The following is a 22,325-nucleotide window of genomic DNA, read 5'->3' as shown; positions in this document are numbered from 1 at the left end:
CTTCAGGACATGAGAGAGCAAGAGAGTATTGTGCCCATCGCTCCAAAGATCTCAATACTTGTGTGTGTGGGGGCACAAAGCACATAGCCAAGATGGCAAACCGATCATCCATCTGGCAATGAATGCCATCTCCAACATGCCATCAATTCAAACTTGTGCATTTGCCATGGCAAGTGTTGTTCATCAAAAACGTGTCTTTTGGCTGAGAGGCATTTTGCTTTGGAATGTATATTTACTCATCACCCTCAAAAATAAGGGCATCCATGGTGGTTATGTGAGCCTCATGGAAGAGAGAGAGAGAGAGAGATGTCTGTAGCATTCGTTAATGGAACCTGCTTCGCTGCACAGGCTGATGTCTTGCCTGCAGCAGGAGCTATCCTTCGTTAATGGAACCTCTTTCGCTGCACAAGCTTTTTCTCTACCATCATCAAGGTAAGAAACTTTTCAGAAACTCCGCCTACTGCATTCTGCAAGGTTGCATCAGAGATAAGGACGTTACCTCTTGCAGAATTCTACATTGTTTCATTCTATTTCATGAGCTTGATTCCATAGCCAGTCATGGCGACCATCTCATCAGATTCTTTGGCTCACATGGTCACTTGCTGGAAGCTAGTCTTGTTTTCTTCAAAGCTGTGCAGAAAAGCTCTTACTCATGGGAGGCTCTCATATCAGCACATGTCAACCAGGGGGAATACCTAACAGCACTTGCATTGTATGATGTGATGCCTACGAGCCCAAGCAAGTGCATTTACCTGGCCACCTTAAGAGCATGCGGTACCAAAGAGGACATAGACAAGGGCAGGCTCATTCATGCAGAAGTTGTGAAGGCTTGCCTGGACTCCGACCTGGTGGTTGAAAGCAGCTTACTTAATATGTATGCGCAATGTGGGGAGCTTGAGGATGCCTTGAAAGTGTTCGATCAGTGGGCTGCTGATGATGTTGTCATGTGGAACACTATGATTGCAGCTTACACCGCGCATGGACATAGCCTTAGCTCTCTTAAGCTCTTTGAAAAGATGGAACAGAAGCTCATTGAACCCACTGAGGTTACCTGTGTCTCTCTTTTGAAAGCCTGCGCCAAAGTAGGGCTTCTGATGGAGGGTTGGTACATACATGATAGGATTATCAGGAGAGGATTTGATTCAAATGTGATTGTGCGAAACATCCTTGTTGATATTTATGCAAAATGCAAGAAAGTAGAGGATTCTGACCGAATGTTTTGCATGTCATGCCAAAATCTTGTGTCTTGGAACACCAAAATCTCAGGATATGTTCAGCTTGGGCGTGAGGATGCTGCACTTGATCTTTTCAAGAAATTGCAACAACAAGGTCTAAAGCCAGACAAGGTTACCTTTCTAGCTGCTATCAAAGCGTGTACAAATCCAAAATCCCTATGGACAGGCCAATTGATACATGATGAGGCACAGAGACAAGGATTTGGAGGTGATTTAGCTGTCAATAATGCTCTGATACATATGTATTCAAAAGGAGGGAACCTAGAATTGGCCCGCAAGGTCTTCGATTCTCTTTCTACTTCTGACATGATATCTTGGGGTACCATGATTTCTGGTTACGTGCAGCATGGATGTCATTTACCTGCTTTTAATCTAGTCAGCAGTATGCTATCTAGAGGTATCAAGCCAGAGAAGGTTATTTTTCTTTGCTTAATGAGAACTTGTGGGGACAAGGAAGCCTTAGAAGATGGCCACCTTGTACATTATCAAATTATTGACCATGAGCTCGAAAATGATAGCACAATCGGTAGCACACTTATTGACATGTATGCAAAGTGCAACAGTTTGGATGAAGCAAGGCATGTCTTTGATACGCTCCCCAGCAGAGATGTTGTTTCCTGGAGTGTGATGATTGCAGGGCATGTTGAGCAAGGGAATGAGTTATTAGCTTTTGATTTGTTTGTCAAGATGCAGCAAGAAGATGTCAAGCCTGATAGAGTTACCTATTTATGTCTCTTAAGGGCATCAGGAAAACTTAAGGCTCTTGGGCAAGGCAAGCAGATTCATCAAGCAATAATCAGAAATCAATGTAAATTAGATGTGGCGGTTGGTAGCACCCTTGTTGACATGTATGTCAAGTGCAGCGACTTGGAGGAAGCTCGACAAGTGTTTGACAAATTGCCAGTCCGTAATGAAGTTTCTTGGAGTGTGATGATTGGTGGGTACCTTCAGCACGAGCAGAATTTGCCTGCTCTGGATTTGTTTCAACAACTGCTGAAGGAAGAACTTACATTGGATAAGGTTACTCTCTTGGGTATTTTGAAAGCCGCTGGTAGTGTTGGAGCAGTAGGGCCTGGCATGGCAGTGCACGACCATGTTATAAGAAATATGATGAATTTGGATGTGATGGTTTATAATACACTCATAGATATGTATGCCAAATGTGGAAGGGTCAAGGAGGCATACAAGGTGTTTGAGTGTTTGCCCAATCGGGATGGGATTTCTTGGAATGCTTTAATTGCAGCGGACACACAGAATGAAAATTACGATAGAGTTATTCAAGCTTTCCAGGACATGAAAGGAGAAGGCTTTAGACCTGCTGAAAGTACGTTTACTAGTGTTCTTGCGTCATGCTGCCAAGCTGGCCGGGTATCTGACGCACGACAACATTTTGAAACTATGATTAGGGATTATGGAATCACACCAACAGTCGAGCATCTCAACTGCATGGTCGATCTTCTCGGGCGAGCAGCTCACTTTGATGAGGCAAGAAATCTCATCGAGACAATGTCAATCCCCCCTGATGTGACCACTTGGTTATCTCTACTTACAGCTTGCAAGTCCTACAAAAATGTGGAGTTTGGTAGAGTTTGCTTCAATGAGGCAATGCGACTCGATCCCAATGGGGCTGCAGCTTATGTGCTCCTGTCAGATGTGTATGCTGATGCCAATATGTGGGACGATGTTCGTAAGCTGCAAGTTTTACAACAAAGGACACGATCACAACAGAAGCTAGAGGTTGCAGGAATGAAAGTCCAATTTGAATTTAGCTCCTCAAAAGCTCAACCGATGCTTACCACATCCTGTAGATTGTTGCAGGAAACTGGTCATTCTTTATGGGAGGATGACGAACTAGCGCATCACAAGGAGCCAAGCTCAGATGTTGAAATACTTTGTAATTCAGAAGATGAAGTCATTGAAAGAAGTGGAAATCATAATTTTTGTTCACTTTGTAAGTGTGAAAATTCAAGAAAGGATTCATCTTTTCATGTTTTTTGTGTAAATAGGTAGGAATAGCAACTGAGCATTCTCGGAGTCATTATTTGTTTCTGTGCTTCACACTTTTCCTTTTGTCTGAACTGAAAATAGGAGCTTCATAACCCCATTCCCTTGGATAAATAACCTAGTGGTAGAACATGACATGGAACTCCTCTTGAGGGCATGTAAAGAATGGACAACTATGGAAAAGTTCAATTCACGTTGGCACGGGTGTCTAATATATATTCTCATCGACAAGGGAAGCAAAATGTGAGGCATCTCTATAGCTAAGCTTCCTTTGGCATTTGGAAAATAAACTCTAAATCAAGAATCTCAACCAAACAACCAGTTCAAGCTTCGTGTTTTGAAAATTACAAGTACCTGCCAACCCAAAAACACCCACAAGAAGAATTATAAATATTCCCATGTAGGAAAACAATCTTTTTCAGTGTTTTTCATACAATGCATAACATCACGAGCTTTTGCCCGGGAGGCACCACGTACCTAGCTAGGTACGATTGGGGGCAGAGGACCCCGGCCGCCCCCATCGGACTGCCGCTTCTGCTTGGGAGGCACCACGTACCTGGCTAGGTACGATTTGGGGCAGGGGACCCCAGCCCCCGGGCCGGGGCAAGGGATCCCGGTCCCCCCCCACCAGGCCGGCGGTCCCTTGCCCCCAATCGTACCTAGCTAGGTATGCGGTGCTTCCCTCACAGAAACTCATGATGTTGAGGTATTATTGTGAGAATTTTTTCAAAACTTCTTGTGACGTTGAGAGGCAAATTGTCGAGCCTGGGCTTGGAATTCGAGCACACGTCAACCAAGCCATCCGAAACACACACAAAAAACACCATTTTTTAAGCCAACAAACACAACTCTAAAAACCTCCCAAAACTTTGATCTCTTTTACCCTTTCTGGTAGCCTCGTTTGCAATGGGATAGTTGCAGCTCCACTTTGCCTACAAGAAAACTCTGGTCTCTTCTCTTAATTCTCCATTGACACAAATGGGACTAGAACCCATCGTTTGCTTCAACCGGCCCTAAAGTTCATGGACTCATCCCATGAGCAAGCCGTTTGCAAATTGGAGGTCCATTGCTATACTAGCTAAGGGGCCTCTCCCACATTCTCCTTATTCGAATTAAAATCTTCATGATTTTGCTAGGATTTTCGCAATAATGAGATCATTTCTTCTAATATGTAAGAGACCTCTCACTTGGTAGTCCATCCCCATACAATGAAGGGGTTGTCTATCCCTTAGTCTATCCTGAACTTGAGGGAATACGAGTTAGTCCTCCGGTATGAGGATTCTCCCTTGGACCATTTGTTTAAGCTGCTCAAGGAAAGCATCCACATACTTGGGTTCATCTTACCATTTGCTTTCCAATGAGAAAAAGGTACTTGTGACTTTTCTAAACTACCGCAAGTTTGCACATGTGTAAGATACGACAATAAATTACTTAGGTTGCTTAGTTTTTTTGGGCCCTTATATCCTTTATGCAGTGCATACATTTGAAAGAGTTTATTTTGCACCATAAACCTGTATACAAAGCAAACCATAACCATCATCAGAAAAATATAATTATAAATCACAATCCCTCAATTGGCCGGCTCAATTAAGTTTCCCTCAGCGCACCGAGTGATTTCCCTAAGGAGAGGTACACCATCTTCGCTACAAGTATTTGGGGGCTCGTCCTCTCACACTATCATGAATTGCTAGTGAACCCTTAGCTCCGTCGTACACCCTTAGACAGGAACCCCATTCCCTACTTAGGATTTGAGTCCAATCCTAAGTAGTTACCTCAATCGATCCCCAAATCGACATTGGTTACATTGTGGGACAAGGATAAGCCCATAGTTACCTCAACAATGCGCTACCCGATATTAGTTACCTTTTCTTGGCCCTCAAGTCAAAAAAGTTAACCAAGCAATCCCGAGTTATTACATCTATTAAAATCTTATACCAAATAATCCATTGATTTTCGCTCCATCTTGTCCATGCAAGCATTGTGCCAATCATCCAAAACAAAAGTAAGTGAAATTAAACAATAACCAAGTAAAAGGATGTGATAATGTGGCATGCATGCGTCATTCCAAAATCTCCTTTTTCGGTGTCCTCCTTGCATGCTAAAAGGAAGAGATACCTACAAGGGTTAATGATTGTTCACTTGGATGGAGCTAACTGGATTGTTGCCCAAATTCTTTCATTGTATCTTCTCTAGCTATTCTCAATCTTGATTAACCCCCATCATGGACCTTCCCCCTTGTATGGGGTTAGTAGATGGCTTGGGTAAGTATTGGATTTTTTTCATATTGATGTGATAGCTAGTCTTCTCTCTCCAATATTGATGTGATAGAGATACTGTTCAAGGAAATCTGGTGAAAAAGGGGGGGTCTACCCTGGTGTTTACTGGTTTTGCTAAATAATGACAGTACATAACACGCAGTTGGCAAACTAATTGGGTGGCATAACCTGCCGCTTAGCCTGGTAAGAACCACTGTATGGTTGACTTATGCTAAGATATGATCCGGCTACTGTTGCGCTGCATATAACTGAACATTGGTGTGTTTGAGGTAGTTGGGGATGCATTATAAGAATTTATTGCCGCTTGGCTTATCAGTGTATACTCCAGTATTTCTTTGATGAACTAAAAAAATGGGGGGATTCACCCCAGTGCTTACTGGTTTTGGAATCGTTAATGGTACTAGTTGCTTTTCCTTAACTTGATACATGGCGCATAAAATTACTGGCTAATTGAAAATGTGGGGCCCAATTGCTTACTGTCTTTTTGGATAATAGTTGTTCGGGGATGTGTTTTTTTGGGGGGATCCCCGGCTGCGTACTGTTGCGAGACTCGGTTGATTACTAGTTGCTTTTTAATGAGGAGATTCTATAAATTTTTAGCATTCACATGATCGAGACTTAGTTGGTTTAAAAAAAGAGGCCCATAAAGGCATCTATTTCTTTTAATTCATGGTTGAGCATTTGGTCTGGCTAGATACTGCGTCTACACTAAGGGATCTCTGCCACTTGGTTTACTCAGGTGATGTATAATGAAGCTAAGTGATATACAAATTTCGAAAGGAGGGCTCCATAAACCCTGATTGAGGGGAATACTTTATCTATCTTAAATAAACAAAAAACTAGTTTGATATTCTTGAACTACTAAATAGAAATCTTCCTTAGGCTCCTTTACTTTATGGTAATTGGAAATGGAGCATTGAAAAAAGGGGGGGAATGTTCACTTGAATTAGAAGGAGTTATGGCCTTCTAAACAGGATAATATTTCAAACTTTGGAAAAATAAAACATTTTTTATGAATACTTTGGACTAGGCTTAAAAGTTTTAATTAAAAAAAGAAAGATGGACATGGATGACAATTGGTATAGTCCATTGATTCTTGTAAAACACATCCAAGGCTAACATATCTGTTGTCTTGTTTAGATGGATGCAGGTAAGGACTCTATCTTATCTTGGAAGTTTTTTTTGGCTTTTAGCAATTGTCCAATACAAGATTACACATATGCCTACTGCAAGGGAAGTACTTTTGATATCTATATACTCGAATGAGGCTTCATTCATATAAACATTGTACAAAGATAATTCGAAGACTGAGTTGCTTTTGTACTTATCATTTCCCTTTCGCTGGAGCCAGCTGTCTTTTGAACGTAAAAGTTCAATCATGTCTTATTATTTATGGTAAAACAGACACACACACACACACACACACACACACACATTTTACCACATGTTGGTAGTTTTTTTAAGTATCAAATTAAACTTTCCAAGCTTAGTTCACACTTACCGGTACACACACACACACACACACACACACACATTCCACCACTTGCTGGTAGCCTTTTTAAGTATCATATTGAGGTGTATTATACCATTGCTTGTTGACACTCTAAGTTCTATTTAAGGGGACCCACAACTTTTTGTTGCTAGACATTGGATAGGACCCTTAGAAGGGTATGATGGTTACAAGGCGTGAGTAATATAATTACTTACTACTACTGTCATTTACCAAGTCGTGAGGCGCTTGGGTTAACCTACTGTGCCAGATGACATCACGGGTATACGCTGCAGGCAATTAGCCATGAGTGAGGTCGGCCGTCCTTCTTCTATTTAAAGAGGTGAGGGCGCATTCTGCCCCTCACTTAGCTCTGCGTGTGTTTTACTTGCGTTAAGAGTGAGGACTGTGTGTTTTTTCACCTCTATTGCAGTAAGCATGGAGCTTACAACTCAGCCAACTCAGGTTGGTCACTAAAATTAGCATCAATAATCTCGTTACTGTCATTTTTTTTAATTAAATGGTAAAGCGCTGCTTCATAAAAATGCCTGTACTTAGCAAATGATGTACTTAAATAGTTGGGATGGCTATACTTAGCATGGCATGATATAAGTGGTTGGACCTCTGTTTGAGTGGCTCAATTTGATAGTGAAAAGCATTACTAAGGGTTGTTCCTTGTTCTTCAGCCTGGTAAGGACCACTATAGTGGTCGGCTTTGACTGGCATTACATGGTAAAGGTGGTTTTTTGGGGAGCATTACTATGGTACTATTACGGGTTTTTTTCGAAGTTGGTCATTATTCAACTACAGGTACATGAATTATTGTAAGAAAAGGGGTTTTTTTTGTACCCGGTATTCACTGTTTTTTTATTGTTGATAATGACACTTAAGCAAAAATCTCATTTTTTTTGCGGCATAATCGGCCACGTAGCCTGATGAAATAAAACCACCGTGTGGTTGGCCTTGACAAAATATGGCACTTCTGAGGATTAATGTTCCTTGCTACTTAAAACAGGTAAAATCCATCATATGGGTTGGCTAAGTCTATATGGTAAGGGCTGGATGGCCTAAGCAAGCATAAGGTAATGATACCACTACTGCTTATTACGGTGGTGCTACATTGTACATGGATTGGGGGTTAGCCAATTGGCTTGTGGCATACTAGCTATACCTTATTGTTTACTCGTCTTTTTTGGACTTGGCAAATATACCAGTTGCTCTCTTTCACTTAGCGCATGAATTACTGTTAACAGCGGGGGTGTTTCCCAATTATGTAACTGACTTTCTGATAAAAGTTCAATCAAGGGATTTTTCTGGGTGTGATCCTCACTGAATGCGTACTATCGCTAGACTTGGTGGTTTTTTGATGCTATATTGTTTCAGCAGTCCTATAAATAAGGCAAAATTTTTATAAAAAGCACATAGAAAACACACACACTTAATTTTTTGCGCTTGATCTAGCTAGATATCGTGTTTATATCTAAAGATCTCTGCTAATTTTGCCCATCAGAGATTGAAGGTAAGTAACATTTGAGGAAGGAAAAGGGCATAAACGCTAATTAGGGTTAAACTTTATCTGTAAATTTCAAAAAACTTGTCGATTATTCTTAAAGGAAATGTCATTTATACTGCTTTTGCTTTATAGCATAGTGAATATGAAGCTTCATCAATGGAGCTAGTTCTACAGGTAGTATGACCTTTTAAAAAACCTTACACTTTGGGTGAAAAAATAAATACTTTGGACTAAGGCTTGAAGCTTTTTTTTGAAAACTTGTTAAAGATGGACATGGATAACAACTGGTATAGTCCACTTGATACTTGTAAAACACATTCAAGGCTAACATATCTGTTGTTTTGTTTGGATGGATGTAGGTAAGGACTCTATCTTATCTTTGGAGGTTTTTTTTTGGCTTTAAGCAGTTGTCCTTACATGATTACACATACACTTATGACAAGGGAAGTACTTCTGATATCTATATACTGGAATGAAACTTCATTCATATAAATATTGTATGATTCTAAGACTGAGTTATTTTTGTACTTATCATTCCTTCTCTCTCAAACCAGCTGTCTTTTGAATGTAAAAAGTTCAATTATGTCTTATTATTTATGGTAAAACAGCTACACACACACACACACACACACACACACACACACACACACACACACACACACACACACACACACACACACACACACACACACACAAATCTCGAGGAATATTGACTTAGTGGCATGATACGATTTTCCTTGGCCGGAAATATTGCTTCCTTGGTATAAATCCATGCATAAAAAATCCTTAAAGGTTTTTGTTTCACTTGGTAGACATCACTAAAATTGGGGAGAATATGGTAGGACTCATTATACGAGTATCAGTTGATATGGTAATTTCTCTGTAGCATGCGAACTTTGGGCAAAGAAGTCGAGTATCATCACGTTTATGGAGGGAATCTATTGGCGGTGCACATGGCCATTTATGGCAAGCTTCTTCCACCGAATGCATGGCCGATCGTGAGCCGCTGGACTGTATTTAGGGCTTCAGAATCTCAGCCAGATCTGCAAAAGGCTATAAAGGTGAGGGTCTCCCTCACTTAGCAAGCTCGGGTATGCGTGTGTATTCTTTGTTGATAACTGAGGGTTAGTTGCCTGAGTGATTGTAATTGGAGTGTGTTATACAATGGCGAAAGGGAAGGAAAAACAACACGTCCTGGAAGTCCACCCTTTGGCTTCTTCTTCTTCTCAGGTCGAGTTCCTTTGCTTGATAAGTTAACATTGAAAATGGTACTTGGAAGTTTGAAAACATTTCATGTTGCAATGTGTAGTAATATGCATGGGTCTGCTTGCGGTTTTGATGGGCGATTCTGGTATAAATTGATATGATGATGGAAATGACGGCTTTAAAGGCTGGAGACTATATCTAGTTGTTATTATTCAGTAAGGATTGGATGGGTGACAACATGATATTAAATAATCCTAAAAGGCATGTTGGATAGGCATGAATATTCGGTAAAACTTGGTCATTATGCAGGTCCTACCTAAATTTGGTTTTTGGGATACCATGATAAACTGACTCGGCTGTTCAGTGTCGGAAGCTGAACATTCCCTTTGGGCTGGCATGGTTATGCTTTCAAAACTTTGAATACTTTTGTAGACCTTGCCTGAGGCGGTAAAGGGTCTAGACCTAAGTATAGGGGCTCGACCTTATGTTGATTGGTTGGGTAATTTCCTTCTATTGCTGGAATGCTAATGAAGCTATGCTTTTCATTCTATTGACATTAGTTTGCACTAATATCATTGGCAAATAATGTCTTGACTTAATACTAACCTTATCTTGCTGAAAGCAGAATAACCTTGTGAACACTGACATTGAGATGGGCTTTAGTTCGGATTGGGAATGCGGTAAATTTCCTTCTATCTATTATCTGAAGATAATAGATAGAGCTCATTAGTATACATTAGTGGTTGATGAGGTATGCATGCTAGTTTTTTAGTAACATGCCTGGCTGATGCTGTATACTTGCTGGATATAGAATTTTACTAACATTTTGCTGGATTCTTAGTAAAGGAAGGAATGTAAGGAAAATCTGATCACTATGCAAGTCATACCATTTGTGTACTGAATTGAGTTTCTTAAGTTGCCATGATAACCTGACTCGGTTTATAGTGTCGGATACTTTTTTAACTGGCATGGCTATGCTTTCAAAGCCTTAAACCACGTGGGTGACCCTGCTTGAGGCAGTAAAGGGTCTCGACCTAGGATAAGGTCTCGACCTTGGGTTGTTTGGTTGGGTAATTTCCTTCCATTGCTAGAATGATAATGAAGCTATGCTCTTCATTCTACTGACATTAGTGTGCACTAAACTCATTGGCTAATAATGTCTTGACTTAATACTAACCATACCTTGCTGAAAGCAGAATAACCTTGTGAGCACTGACATTGAGATGGGTTTTAGTTTGGATTGAGAATGAGGTAAATTTCCTTCTGAAGATAATTGATAGAGCTCAGTAGTATACATTAGTGGCTGATGAGGTATGCATGCTGGTTTTTTAGTAATATGCCTGGTTGATGAGGTATACTTGTTGGATATAGTTTTTTACTGACATTTTGTTGGATTCTTAGTAAAGGAAAGAACTTAAGGAAAATCTGATCACTATGTAGGTCATACCATTTGTGCATTGAATTGGGTTTCTTAAGATACCATGATAACCATACTCGGTTTGTAGTGTCAGATACCTTTTAATCTGGCATGGTTATGCTTTCAAAGCCTTAAAACACCTTGGTGACCCTGCATGAGGCAGTAAAGGGTTTCAACCTAGGATAAGGTCTCGACCTTGGGTTGTTTGGCCGGGTAATTTTCTTCAAAATATTAGGTATGCTAAGGATATGGTTGTTGGATATGGTTTGTACTGGCTTTTTGCTAAAGTTCTAAGGGTTTTTACATAAGCTCGACTTCAGGTATAAAACTCCTGGGCTTTTTCAAATATATGACATCGATAATGGATATATCTTTGTTTACTTCTTACTAAACAGGCTGGTTTCATTCGACTCCTTAGTCTAGATCTAAAAAGCTTACTTTACCTGGCTTTCTGGATTGAAAGTGGTTATGGTGCTGATATGGGGCTACGTTTTGGGTTGAATTAATAACCAGATGGTATTATTGGCTCCTTGCTGGAAGGTGATGGTCTCTTAGCTGAATGCTTACTATCAAATTCTCAAATAGACCTTGCCTGAGCCATTATAGGGACTCGACCTAAGTATAGGATCTCGACCTTGGGATGATTAGCTAGGAAATTTCCTTCTGATGAATCTCCTTTGCTCGTATGCTAGGGAAACTGATCTTTTCCAACCACTGACATTGCTTTACTCTAAACTCATTTGATACCTAGGTCTCGACCTATGCTAACCTTACCTTGCTTAAAGCATGATAACAAGGTACATATTGATATAAGGATGAATTTAGTTTGAGGAAAACTTCCTTCGTAAACTAACTAATCTAGCTCAGGATAATACATTCTTGGCTGATGCGGTTTACATGTTGGACATTTGTTGGTACTCGCTTTTTCTGGGTTCGTATGGTTTCATATATATAAAGGAAATTTAGAAGAGAGTGTAATTCTAATAATGCCAAAAAATGAGTTGTCTACTGGTATTAGGTTATACCAAGATATAGGACGACTGCTCGGATGAGTACTATAGTTGATCTGATCAAGAGAGCACAGATCACAAAAAAGCTTAAGGCAGCTAGGGCTGAATATATAGCCTCATTTGCGGCAAAGAACAGGGCATGGTCGAGGCAGAGAGCATATCTTAATCGAACTTGCAAGAATAAGGAGATAAATTATAAAGATACTTGAATGAAAATCATTGGCAGTTTGTACGCTGATGAAGCTCGTTATGAAGTTGTAACTGACTACTGAAGTCTTGTTAAAGTTCATTTTTTAATGATAAGTTTATTTTCAAAGAAAAGTTGAAACTTTGTGACATGGATAACAACTAGGATGCCCATACATCACCTGCATACAGAGCTAATGCTAACAGAATGTTATGTTGTTCTATGGGTGCATGTGAGGGCTACTCTCTTTGGTTTAGGTTTTTGATTGCTTTATGGTTTGGAGGATTAGCTACTGGTTCGTAGTTTGTAAAGGAATCTCTACTTTTTGGATAATGACTTGTACCAACCTGATCATATTCATTTATACAAAATCATGCTATCTAAAGTTTTTTTTGTACAATAAACGTTGTATTTACCTGGGTACCTTCGTCTTTGAACATATGTATGTTCGTCTATGGGTAGTATATGTAGATAACTAAAACACACACCTTTGGCACTTAGATCCAGTCTTACCACTGGGTCAGGACTAAGCTCCCAGAATTGGGCTAGGACTTGTTGTTCTGATGATACAATCAATCTGCTCTAGAGGGGTTAGCCTCACATGGTCATTATGAATGTTTTTGATTGGTTGAAGGTTAAGGTGGCTACTAGAATACTATATTATACAGTTAGCACTATGGCTTATTCTAAGATTCTTCCTTTTAGTATATTTCATTACAAATTTCTAAGACATTTCTAACTACGCCTCCTTCAGGCTATTTCCTTGTATCAGGGATTGGATTTTCCAATGGAGCCGCTCTCAAGGGCTTCACTGTTGGTTCTAAGATGCATTCAAGATGCAGAAGCATCTGCTCTCATTGTGGCCTCCTCTAGTAATCTTACTACCTCCCTTATTCACACAGTCTCATTTGACAAATGGGTCAAACTTTGGCTGTTTTGGTAAAAAACAGTAAGGAGGGCGTTTCTGCTATTTTCAAAATTATTGCAATTGTCCCAACTACCTCTAAAGCACATAAAGAGGACTTGGCTAAGTCCTCATCCGATGGTGCTGAACTTGCTAACCTTCTCAGAAAGCAGTGTGGACTCAGCCCAAGTTTTGTCACGGCCCCGACTATTCCGGTTCTCCCACCTATCAACAATCTTTCCTAAGGTATCCAAAATCTTTCCTTTTTTACTGATACGACAAGTGGAGGTTGAATCCTTGGGGTTGGAGCACAAACTTTGGTTACTCCATAATAAAGGTTTTCTGGCTCCCATCTCAATAGAGACCTTGGTTTTATTGGAAAATCTACCTGCTGCCACAATGGAGGACTATCGACTGAAGATACTCAAAGGAGTACAATGTTTAGACAAAGGAGAGCTTATTAAAGCTCTGTTCAACATGAATTTTTTGGATTCCAAGAAGTGTAGTTCTAATGCAGGGCTTTATGTGAGAACCAAAGGACTCATGGAATTCAATAAAAACAATGTTGATTATTATGCAGAATCAGTCTGGAATATTTATAGACCTTATCTCAAGTGCGCTTGAAAATTTCTTGACCCTAAAGCATCATGTGAGTCTAGCATCATATGGTTCGACCATGCAGTTTGGTATGCCATCAACAATCTAGAATCTATATTCTCAGAAAAGCCTACATCCTTTCATCTTACTCTCATCTGTTCTTGGTTAGGTGGATATGCCAAGGACTTAGTTCTGGCACAAATTGCCTTCCTACAATTTCGTACTTTGATGGTTGACATGTTCAAAGAGCTCGGGGCAAATGAACCAGGAATGCTTCTTACTACTTATAGTTCTTATTCTGCTGAAGCCTAACTTTGAAGATGATGAATCCCCCTCTCAAAAAATACCCAACACATTACTAACTCCGAATTCATGTTTATTACCTTTCTTACCCCCTCTTCATCTGCTGACTCTAGTTTTGAAAGAGGAAAATCTAGAAGCTTTACAAGAGGAAGGGATTCAGGGCTGCCTGTTAAACATCTTTTGGAAATGTGACTGTGCAGGTAGCGGTCAATGAGATCGGGAGGCACTGTTTACCAAGCAAAGCTGAGGATTGTACTACTAGTTTCATTCATTGTCATTCCAATAGAATTTTTGAGTTCTTTTCACCTAAATAGATTTTTGTTGAAAGTTTTGATTTAGTATATGGTGATCATTCTTTGATTGATAATATGGTGTTTGGCTGGAAATACTTTGACACTATTAAGTGCTTTGTGTACTCAAATGAATTTTTGAGACATGAACCTATTTTAAGATATAACTGTAAAAATCTTACCGCCTTTTGTAAGGAATTTGAATTACTTGGTGTACACGTCTGTACGACAAACCTAGCCATTATTAAGGTTTCTTCTCTTCGAGATCTACTTGAAATGGGTTTGAATCACATACCCGGTGAACCGTTGAACCCTATAATGGCATTTTATACACTACTAGATTGCCTGGCTAACTTAGTCTTAAAGCTCCAACTGGAGCAACAGATCCTACAAAATCTTGCTGAAAACACTGAAAACGGCTTGTTTTCAAAAAATTAAGCTTTTACAAAAAAAAAGGCTTAGTTTGGATACTACTTGGGTCACTTCAACAATTATGCAAGAATTTCATGAACTGACTCGTGAGTGGTTTATTGTCGGACTTGATAAAACTGCTAACACTGTATCGGTTATCTGTAAAAAGCTTGTTTATGAAGCTGCCCTAGTAAGGTTGGGTGGAACTGAATTTGAAAAGACAAATGAAACACTAAAGGATGTAGCTTTAGCTTTGCTGAAGGATTTGGACAATATGGGTTACAATGAAACTTCAAGTAAGCTTCTTGTGTTGTTCCCAAATTTTAAAAAACACAAGCAGAAGTTTAGATGGATTTCTGATGCTTCAAACTGTATTTTCTCCTATGTTACAAAAGATATTACTTCCTGCCTAAACCTTATCATGGCAGAGGTCTGCAATCTTTGTGCAAAAAGAAAATCAGATCTTAAAAGATTCAGTGGTATAGAATGCTGTACCTTCTGGCTTGCTAAGAATTCATCAGAGGTGTTTATCAACTTACCTACAGATATCTATTGTATCTTCACAACTGTATTACACAATATTATGAAAACATTCCTCTCAGGAAATTATGGCCTTCTTGGAGTACTCGAAGATATTATCAACCTAGCTTTTTCCAACAAAAAGACACAAGGGTTTGAAAAAATCTCGTTGGTAAGAACACCTTGTTGGGTTAAAAAATCAGTAAAAAAACCACCGCTGTGCTTTGAAAAATTTCTCTTATTATGATAATCAAATGGATACTGTAGAATTGCTTTATCCAATTGGGGCCAAACTGTTATAGACAAAAAATGGGAATACCTATGGGGTTCTCCTGCTCACCGATAATGTGCAATCTGTACTTATTATTTTTTGAATGCAAATGGTTGTGCTAAAAAATGAAACATTATGAGGAGGCAAAACAACTTTTAGCCTTCAATAACACATTTAGATTCATGGATGATTTATTGAGTATAAACAATCAGACCTTCAAAGACTACCTGGTGGAAATTTACCCACCTTGCCTCATGATAGAGCTTACCTCTCTGAAAGAATTGTGGTAGATAATAAAACTATAGTTAAGAGAACATGTTTTTTTAAACATGGAAATACTGCTTCACTCTCCTTACATAGGACATTATACTACACACTTCGTTTGGAATAGAGATAATCTGTCACTTAATCCCACTGAATTCCTTAAAAGGAAAAGTAACAGACCTATGAAAAATGCGCGTAACACCTGCTTAGATATTCTGTCACTTATTATATACTCTTCTTCAGAATTTTTTTTTGCCTTTGAAGAAATCAACAAGCTGATAGATAAATTTTGTAATAATGGGTTTTTGCGGAATGAACTGGTTACTAGTATTACAAAAGCAATCTGCTTGAATAGTTGGCCGGGTGCCAGAATAGATACTGTTTTTCTTTGCAATCTACTAAGGAAGTAGGCCCATACCTAATGGGTCTACGACCTTATTAGGTATGTACCTGGGTATGGGTGGGCGCTCGAGCGCACACACACAAATCTCGAGGAATATTGACTTAGTGGCATGATATGATTTCCCTTGGCCGGAAATATTGCTTCCTTGGTATGAAGCCATGCATAAAAAATCCTTAAAGGTTTTTGTTTCACTTGGTAGACATCACTAAAATTGGGGAATATGGTATGACTCATTACAAGTATCAATCGATATGGTAATTTCTCTATAGCACGCGAACTTTGGGTGGAGAAGTCGGGTATCATCACGTTTATGGAGGGAATCTGCTGGCGGTGCACATGGCCATTTATGGCAAGCTTCTTCCACCGAATGCATGGCCAATGGTAAACCGCTGGACTCTATTTAGGGCTTCAGAATCCCAGCTGGATCCACAAAAGGCTATAAAGGTGAGGGTCTCCCTCACTTAGCAAGCTCGGGTATGCGTGTGTATTCTTTGTTGATAAATGAGGGTTAGTTGCCTGAGTGATGTAATTGGAGTGTGTTATACAATGGTGAAAGGAAAGGAAAAAAACAATAGGTCCTGGAAGTCCACCCTTTGGCTTCTTCTTATTCTCAGGTCAAGTTCCTTTGCTTGATAAGTTAAGATTGAAAATGGTACTTGGAAGTTTGAAAACATTTCATGTTGCAATGTGTAGTAATATGCATGGGTCTGCTTGCGGTTTTGATGGGCGATTCTGGTATAAACTAATATGATGATGGAAATGACGGCTTTAAAGTTTGGAGACTGTATCTAGTTGGTATTATTTAGTAAGGAGTGGATGGGTGACAACATGATATTTAAAAATCCTAAAAGGCATGTTGGATAGGCATGAATATTCGGTAAAACTTGGTCATTATGCAGGTCCTACCATTTTGTGTACTGAATTTGGTTTTTGGGATACCATGATAAACTGACTCGGCTGTTCAATGTCGGAAGCTGAACATTCCCTTTCGGCTAGCATGGCTATGCTTTCAAAACTTTGAATACTTTTGTGGACCTTGCCTAAGGCGGTAAAGGGTCTAGACCTAAGTATAGGGGCTCGACCTTGTGTTGATTGGTTGGGTAATTTCCTTCTATTGCTAGAATGCTAATGAAGCTATGCTTTTCATTCTACTGACATTAGTTTGCACTAAGCTCATTGGCAAATAATGTCTCGACTTAATACTAACCTTACCTTGCTGAAAGCAGAATAACCTTGTGAGCACTGACATTGAGATGGGTTTTAGTTCGGATTGGGAATGCGATAAATTTCCTTTTGAAGATAACAGATAGAGCTCAATAGTATACATTAGTGGATGATGAGGTATGCATGCTGGTTTTTTTATAACATGCCTGGATGATGTGGTATACTTGCCGGATATAGTTTTTTACGGACATTTGGCTGGATTCTTAGTAAAGGAAGGAACATAAGGAAAATCTGATCACTATGCAGGTCATACCATTTGTGTACTGAATTGAGTTTCTTAAGTTGCCATTATAACCTGACTCGGTTTGTAGTGTTGAATACTTTTTAATCTGGCATGTCTATGCTTTCAAAGCCTTAAACCACCTTGGTGACCCTGCTTGAGGCAGTAAAGGGTCTCGACCTAGGATAAGGTCTCGACCTTGGGTTGTTTGGTTGGGTAATTTCCTTCCATTGCTGGAATGAAGCAATGATTTTCATTCTATCGACATTAGTGTGTACTAAGCTCATTGGCTAATAATGTCTTGACTTAATACTAACCATACCTTGTTGAAAGCAGAATAACCTTGTGAGCACTGACATTGAGATGGGTTTTAGTTTGAATTGGGAATGAGTTAAATTTCCTTCTAAAGATAACATATAGAGCTCAACAGTATACATTAGTGGCTGATGAGGTATGCATGTTGGTTTTTTAGTAACATGTCTGGCTGATGCGGTATACTTGCTGGATATAGTTTTTTACTGACATTTTGTTGGATTCTTAGTAAAGGAAATAACTTAAGGAAAATCTTATCACTATGCAGGTCATACCATTTGTCTAATGAATTGGTTTCTTAAGATACCATGATAACCAAACTCGGTTTATAGTGTCGGATACTTTTTAATCTGGCATGGCTATGATTTCAAAGACTTAAAACACCTTGGTGACCCTGCATGAGGCAATAAAGGGTCTTGACCTAGGATAAGATCTTGACCTTGGGTTGTTTGGCCAGGTAATTTTCTTCAAATACTGGTATGCTAAGGATATGGTTGATGGATATGGTTTGTACTGGCTTTTTGCTAAAGTTCTAAGGGTTTTTACATAAGCTCGACTTCAGGTATAAAACTCTTGGGCTTTTTCAAATATATGACATCGATAATGGATATATCTTTGTTTACTTCTGACTAAATAAGGCCGGTGTCATTCAAATCCTTAGTCTAGATCTAAAAAGCTTACTTTTCCTAAGATTTCTGGACCAAAAATGGTTACAGTGCTGATATGGGGCTACATTTTGGGTTGAATTAATAACCAGATGGTATTATTGGCTCCTTGCTGGAAGGTGATGGTCTCTTAGCTGAATGCTTACTATCAAATTCTTACATAGACCTTGCTTGAGCCATTATAGGTACTCAACCTAAGCATAGGATCTCGACCCTAGGATGATTAGCCGGGAAATTTCCTTCTGATGAATCTCCTTTGCTGGTATGCTAGTGAAACTGATCTTTTCCAACCACACTGACATTGATTTACTCTAAACTCATTTGATACCTAGGTCTCGACCTATGCTAACCTTCCCTTGCTTAAAGCATGATAAGAAGGTACATATTGATATAAGGATGAATTTAGTTTGAGAAAAACTTCCTTCATAAACTAATTAATCTAGCTCAGGATAATACGTTCTTGGCTGATGCGGTTTACATGATGCTGTACATTTGTCTGGTACTGGCTTTTTCTGGATTTGTATGGTTTCATATATATAAAAGAAATTTGGAAGAGAGTGTAATTCTAATAATGCCAAAAAATGATTTATCTACTGGTATCAGGTTATACCAAGATATAGGATGACTGCTCGGATGAGTACTATAGTTGATCCGATCAAGAGAGCACAGATCTCAAAAAAGCTTAAGGCAGCTAGGGCTGAGTATATAGCCTCATTTGTGGTAAAGAACAGGGCATGGTCAAGTCAGAGAGCATATCTTAATCGGACCTGCAAGAATAAGGAGATAAATTATAAAGATACTTAGATGAAAATCATTGGTAGTTTGTAGGCTGATGAAGCTCGTTATAAAGTTGTAACTGACTACCAAAGTCTTGTTAAAGTTCATTTTTTAATGATAAGTTTATTTGCAAAGAAAAGTTGAAACTTTGTGACATGGATAACAACCACGATGCCCATACATCACCTGCATACAGAGCCAATGCTAACAGAATGTTATGTTGCTCTATGGGTGCAGGTGAGGCTACTCTCTTTGGTTCAGCTTTTTGATTGCTTTACAATTTGGAGGATTAGCTATTGGTTCGCAGTTTGTAAAGGAATCTCTACTTTTTGGATTGTGACTTGTACCAACCTGATCATATTCATTTCTAAAAAATCATGCTATATCTAAAGTTTGTTTTGTATAATCAACCTTGTATTTACCTGGGTACCTTGGTCTTTGAACATATGTATGTTCGTCTGTGGGTAGTATATGTATATAACTAAAACACACACACACACACACACACACACACACACACACACACACACACATATATAATTCCTTTTCTTCATTATTTCAAAATAACTTTCTCTTTGCTCACTTCTCCCTGATCTTGGTTCAAATCCACCCTATTTCTCTATAGAAGTTAACCGCTACAAGGCTTGACTTGTTACAAAAGGTCATGGACAACAGAAAGGCATTGAATATGTAGAGATTTTTTCTCCCACTTGTTGTATGATTACTGTTCAATTTTTAGGTGCATTGGTAGCTCATTTTGATTGAATGTACATCAGTCAGACATCGTTACTTTTTTCTTGAACGATGATATATTCGAGGAAGTATATGTAGCACAACCTCATGCTTTTGTCAAGAAAGGACAAGAAAATAAAGTGTGCAAATGTAAGAAAGATTTGTATGGGTTAAAGCAATCTCCTCGTGCTTGGTATGAGAAAGATGAAACTCATTTGGTTAAACAAGGCTTTTGTAACAATCCAACTGAGAAAACTTTGTATGTCAAACGTGAGGGTGATGTATTTATCATTGTTGTTTTGTATGTAGATGATTTTTTGATTTAATGGTCCGAATGAGATACACATTGTTGAATTCAAGGCTAAATTGAATGCAAATTTTAAGCTGAAAGACTTAGGGCATTTGCATCATTACTTGGGCATACATTTTAAGCAGTGTGATGGAGGGATTTCTTTGTGTCAAACAAGATACATAGAAAAATTACTATGTAAGTTTGGACTTGAGGACTTCAAACCTATTACTACTCCAATGGAAGTAGGTTTTAAATTGAGTCTTCATGATTCTAGAGATCTCGTTGATGTCACTCTTTATCATATTGATGTTAAATCACTCATTTATGTGTATAGCCCACGATCTAGGCATTGGTAGGATGTTATAAGGATCTTTTGCTTCTTGAGTTGCATTGCACATCTTGGGTTGTTTTATGCCAAGGGGGGATCATTGCCTCCATATCTGCATGCTTTTGTCGACTTAGATTGGGTGGTTGTTATGACACACGAGTGTCAACAAGTGGTTTTTGTTTCATGATCGGTAGCTCATTCATATCATGGTTGAGCAAGAAGCAACCTACTATGGCCACTTCTAATTGTGAAGCTAAGTACAATGTAGTCTCCATAGCTACGGTCAAGTGTGTAAGGATTAGACACCGTATGGATGATTGGGGTGTTGGACATGACCCTGCCAACATGATCTACACTGACAATCAGAGCGCATTGGCAGTTGCGTGAGGAACCCAATTTTCCATTCTCACACAAAGCGCATTGAGATGCATTGAAAGGGATCGGTTATGGTGGAAACACAAGGGAGCTATTCATGGTATAATTAGTGAGTTAACCATACAAGACTAGAGAGAGAGATTAATGCTAATACAAGTAGTAAAACATAGATTTGATTAATGGTAAGCTAGATGCAAATGGTGGATACAAAGTAGGCTCAAAATGATGGGGCAAATGCTTGATCCAAAGTTTGTTGCTTGGGCTTCTTTTGTAGAGTAGGGAGAGAGCATTTGATAATATTAGTAGTGATGTCAAAGTGTAGGCTTCCAAACTAAATGGGTTTCCACTAGTTGGTGATGTGGATGTGTCACACACCCCTATGCATGTCATAGTAGCACCCAAATAGTACAAAGGTATCCTCCCTTGGAGAATTCAGTAGTAGGGTGTAGGATCAAACGCCTTTCCCTAGAGAGTTTCAGAGTAGGGTATAGGCCTAATACACCTTCCCTAAAGAATGGTAGGCAACTAGTTATAGGATCAAACGCCTTTCCCTAGAGAGTTTCAGAGTAGGGTATAGGCCTAATACACCTTCCCTAAAGAATGGTAGGCAACTAGGTGGTAGTTCAAATACAAATGGGGCTTGAAGCCAATGATGGAGGACAAAGGTGAATGCCTACTGCAAATCTTCAAACATTTTGTTGTTGTTGTTTTGTTGTCGATGTCAGCTGCTGCAAAGTTTTTGTGTTATCAAAGTAGTTGTTGTCGATCCTTCTCCTCCCCTCAAAGTGTCCAAAGTCATCAAAGTAACTGAATCCCGATAGAGGCATCAAAATTTTGTGCAAATGTGTGCAAATGAGGATGGTCTTACCCATTGTAGGGTAGTGTCTAATCCTTGTACAAATATGATCTTCGCAAAGCCAAATGTTCATGCTTTGATCCAATGAAAATGTGAATGCAAGTGGTGTGTTAAAATGTAGAGACAATTTTTTGCATGGTGTGAAGCTAGTGATACTCTTGAAATTGGAAAGGGCATACACATCAAGTTGTGCACTTGATGCTGTGTGCATGTAGAAGGGTTTTTTTTGTGTGTGTGTGCTTGAT

At 39.2% G+C, this 22,325-nt stretch overlaps 1 protein-coding gene across 1 annotated transcript; it reads left to right on the top strand.

Moving 5' to 3' along the window:
- The first annotated feature begins 156 nt into the window (after positions 1-156).
- On the top strand, positions 157-3,284 carry LOC147465607 (pentatricopeptide repeat-containing protein At1g06140, mitochondrial-like). The gene has a single exon (XM_086520856.1). It carries the CDS (start codon positions 387-389, stop codon positions 3,243-3,245), a length of 2,859 nt encoding a protein of 952 aa, XP_086376982.1. The 5' UTR covers positions 157-386; the 3' UTR covers positions 3,246-3,284.
- Positions 3,285-22,325: the final 19,041 nt, after the last annotated feature.

Source organism: Adiantum capillus-veneris, chromosome 1 (assembly GCF_014529385.1).
Source record: "Adiantum capillus-veneris isolate H3 chromosome 1, ASM1452938v2, whole genome shotgun sequence".
In the NCBI taxonomy this organism is placed as follows: Eukaryota; Viridiplantae; Streptophyta; class Polypodiopsida; order Polypodiales; family Pteridaceae; genus Adiantum; species Adiantum capillus-veneris.
The sequence above is the reverse complement of the archived record's forward strand: the minus strand, read 5'-3'. Positions and strand labels throughout refer to the sequence as shown.

Excerpts from the sequence above, each read along its gene's own strand:
- LOC147465607 (XM_086520856.1), top strand. The coding sequence starts at position 387 with ATGGAACCTCTTTCGCTGCACAAGCTTTTTCTCTACCATCATCAAGGT.